Raw genomic sequence first — 3870 nt, forward strand, 5'->3', positions numbered from 1 at the left:
TGACACTTTCAGTAGGCTATAGGAAATATTTAATATATACTTTGCCTAAATATAGTTGCAGTTGAATATTATTGGAAGTGGAGAACAACTTCAGACTGTTGTGCATGTGTCTACCTTCTACCAGCTCATCCTTCCTTTATTTGATCGATAACTGGACAGTAGATAGGTCTTTGCTAAGTCCTATCTGACCTTTCTCCTTTGTGAGATTTAATAAGCAGATCTTTTTAATTCGTAAGAAGTCAAATTTAACCCTAGCATAGTATTAGAACAAGTTATTCTTTTTTTTTTAAGACTAGTCAAGTGCAGTAGTGAGAAGAGGGGAAAGTAGTAGAACAAGGAGTTCAATCTATAACTGGACTATGAACAATCAAGTGAGATAACTCACTGCCTTTGGACCAGCCTAGAACAAGTTATTCTTGAATTAGCAGTAATTAGCCTTTATTGTTAAGTGAGTTTCACTAAGACCTATGATTGTAGACTCTGGAATTAGAACAAGAAAGGTTGTTGGTCTCTCTGTCTCTCACACACACACATACACATACATACACACACACGTTTTAAAATTGAGGAAGTACAAGCCTGACAGGTCAGCAATGGCTTACTAAGTTTCACTTCACTTACTGGTTCTCTTCATTTTAATGGTGAATACTAAGAGGATGCCTTGTATTGGCTCTCTTTTTAGAATGATAATATTTTTTAGATTTTGCTTTTAAAATTGTGCCAGGGCCAGGCTCAGTGGCTCATGCCTATAATCCTAGCACTTTGAGAGGCCGAGGCAGGAGGATCACTTGAGCCTAGGAGTTCGAGACCAGCCTGAGTAATATAGCAAGGTGCCATCTCCACAAAAAATATAAAAATTATCCGGGCCTAGTGATGTGCACCCGTAGTCCCAGCTACTCGGGAGGCTGAGGCAGGAGGATCAGTTGAGCCTAAGCCCAGGAGTTTGACGTTGCAGGGAGCTATGATTATGCCACTGCACTCTAGCCCAGGCAACAGAGCAAGACCCTGTCACCAAAAAAAAAAAAAAAAAAAAAAACTAAAATTGGGCTAGTATAATTTTCTCATGGTAAAGAAAATAATAGGTGTTAGTGATAATTAAATATTGTTAAAAAAGAAAGCTAAAAAACAAGCTTTATCTTATCATTTGTGTATGATATTAGAAATAATATAAAATAGGGATATAAAATTTGGATTGGGTAATAAAATGAGTGTTTAATTTCAAATTATGCCAAATTATTATTTATTAACTATTTTTCTTTATAGACCCTCAATATAGTAACCTGGTCTCCCTGTGGGCAATATTTAGCTGCAGGTAGTATTAATGGCTTAATTATAGTATGGAATGTGGAAACCAAAGACTGCATGGAAAGGTATGATTTAGCATATCTTTTGTCTCTTCTTTGTTCATTTCTATTAGTTTTTTTCTGTTTTATTGTGAAACATTTTAAATTTGCAGTTATTAGATTGTCAGAATGAAAATACACAGCTGTTAGATTGTCAGAATTCATTTTAACTAAAATTTACCTAAAGAAATGTACAGTTTGTATTTTTCTTGACAGTATTTTAAAAACCAACTCTTTAATTTTTAGGGTGAAAAATGAGAAAGGTTATGCAATTTGTGGTCTGGCGTGGCATCCTACTTGTGGTCAAATATCTTATACTGATGCACAAGGAAATCTAGGGCTCCTGGAGAATGTTTGTAACCTAACCGGAAAGACATCAAGCAGTAAGGTAATAAGTAACATGGTAGAACAGTTTCTTCAAAATGTTTCTGTGGTTGTATGGATTTGAAAGACATCAGAAACTACCTTTCTTGTAAAATGACAGTTTATGTTACTATATTAAATGCTCAGTAATAATCTATAGAAAGAAATATGTTTTAACTTCTTTAACCTAATGTTTCCCAAATATATTTTACTAAGAAACTTTTTTCCCCCCTCTATATAATGCCTTTCCAAGGAATACTCTTCATGAAATACTATTTTTGTATCTTGTGTTCTTGGGATTGTTAGGTAAATGTTTTATAGCTAAAGCTTAGAGTTAGTAACTGTATCAAGTTTCAATTTAAATTTTTTATACTCTGAATTAGCTTTAACTCATATACCACTTCTACTTAGTCATACAGCTTTATTGAGTTACTTTAAACAGACCACCTTGTTTTTATACCTTGCTTTTGTTCATTATTCACCCTGCCTGGCAAATGTACCTATTCATATTTCAAGTCTTAGTTTAGGCTTCCACTTAAAGATTGCAGACCTTCATACATACATTTATCTTTCTTCCTCCTAAAACCCCCACTAAAACCACACTAAAGGAATTTTTTTTTTTTTTTTTTGAGACAGGGTCTCGCTTTGCTGCCCGGGCTAGAGTGAGTGCTGTGGCATCAGCCTAGCTCACAGCAACCTCAAACTCCTGGGCTCAAGCAATCCTACTGCCTCAGCCTCCCAAGTAGCTGGGACTACAGGCATGCGCCACCATGCCCGGCTCATTTTTTCTCTATATATATATTTTTAGTTGTCCAGATCATTTCTTTCTATTTTTTAGTAGAGATGGGGTCTTGCTCTTGCTCAGGCTGGTCTCGAACTCCTGACCTTGAGTGATCCACCCGCCTCGGCCTCTCAGAGTGCTAGGATTACAGGCGTGAGCCACCGCGCCCGGCCACTAAAGGAATTTTTTAAATGCATTATCCCATAAGGGAAAAAAAGACAATTTAAATGTTGATAGTAAATTTTGGAAGCTAGAAAATAAAAGGATGGTTGGAAACTAACTTTGGCTTCTCAAAAAGTTGAATTCTAAGCCTGCAGCTGGGGGAGAGCTGTGAGGTGCTACTCAGTTTGCCTGACTAAATCTTCAAAGATTGGGAATTTGATAGCACTAGGTACTTCTAAAAGAGGGGCTGAAAACAGAAGGGTTGGTTTAATGAGCAAGAGACCCCTCCAGTCTCAATGTCAGAGTGCACAACTGGGTAACGGTCTTCCTTCTCCCCACAGACATCTGGCAGAATGTTAGAGATTTGTTTTCTAGAAAAGGTAAAACAAAGATGGTCCTTGGCCTAGGGATATTGGGTACAGTCGAGTGGAGTTGGAGTTGGGTGAGGGGGGAATACTGTATTGAAAACAGAGGATTAAATGAAAGTGTCCGTACTTGAATGTTAAAATTCCCAGCTTACTTCTACTTGGCTCCTAGAACATTATTAGCCAGTCTTATACTTTTCATTCAAGAGATTGGAAGAATCATCTTTGGGGAATCTGTCTAAAAGAAAAGATCTAAAGAGAGAGATTCTTAATTCCAGGGAAAACAAAAAGTTGTAAAAGAGAGGAAAAATGATCATAATATACTATATCTGTAAAGTGAAGATAGGAATAGGGCTAACCACTTAGGGTTACTGGGAGTGTTAAATGAATTACGTATATTTAAAACAGTGTTTAGCACAACACTTTGTAAATATTGGCTATAATTTTTATTCAGCTGTGAATAGCATTTGCATGATCGTAATAACCTAAGTACTGTACGTTGATTGAACCAAGTGAGAATATTTCTATTGGGAGGACGGGGGTAGAAGAATAGTACGCATGCATACATGGGGGTAGGGGTGGTTGTGAAAGGATACCAAGTCCTCATTTTCCATAGACAGAAGTTAACAGGATCTATTAAACCGATAATGATTAAAACTGAAAAATAAAAAATAGTGCTAGAATATTACTTACGGGTATGAAAGAAAGTATCAAAGAAACAATTAAAAGAGCTGGAAAGATTTACTCTGTGGAGAACTGAGTTGGGTGCTGTGTTCAAAGGTTGTCACATCTTATGAAATCTTTAACCCTCTGTCCAGAATGGACCGCTGTCTCCTTTTTCCTTTCATTCTTCATA

At 36.6% G+C, this 3870-nt stretch overlaps 1 protein-coding gene across 1 annotated transcript in view; it reads left to right on the forward strand.

Annotated features, from left to right (window-relative positions):
- The window catches only part of WDHD1 (WD repeat and HMG-box DNA binding protein 1), a 98724-nt gene that overhangs the window by 39671 nt on the left and 55183 nt on the right, over window positions 1-3870 (forward strand). Inside the window, exons 7-8 of the mRNA XM_012663740.1 lie at window positions 1264-1370; window positions 1590-1731. Coding sequence (XP_012519194.1) covers window positions 1264-1370; window positions 1590-1731 — 249 coding nt within the window. The remainder of the gene's footprint in view (window positions 1-1263; window positions 1371-1589; window positions 1732-3870) is intronic.

This window comes from Propithecus coquereli, unplaced genomic scaffold (genome assembly GCF_000956105.1).
Source record: "Propithecus coquereli isolate 6110/MARCELLA unplaced genomic scaffold, Pcoq_1.0 Scaffold83, whole genome shotgun sequence".
NCBI classification, from domain to species: Eukaryota; Metazoa; Chordata; class Mammalia; order Primates; family Indriidae; genus Propithecus; species Propithecus coquereli.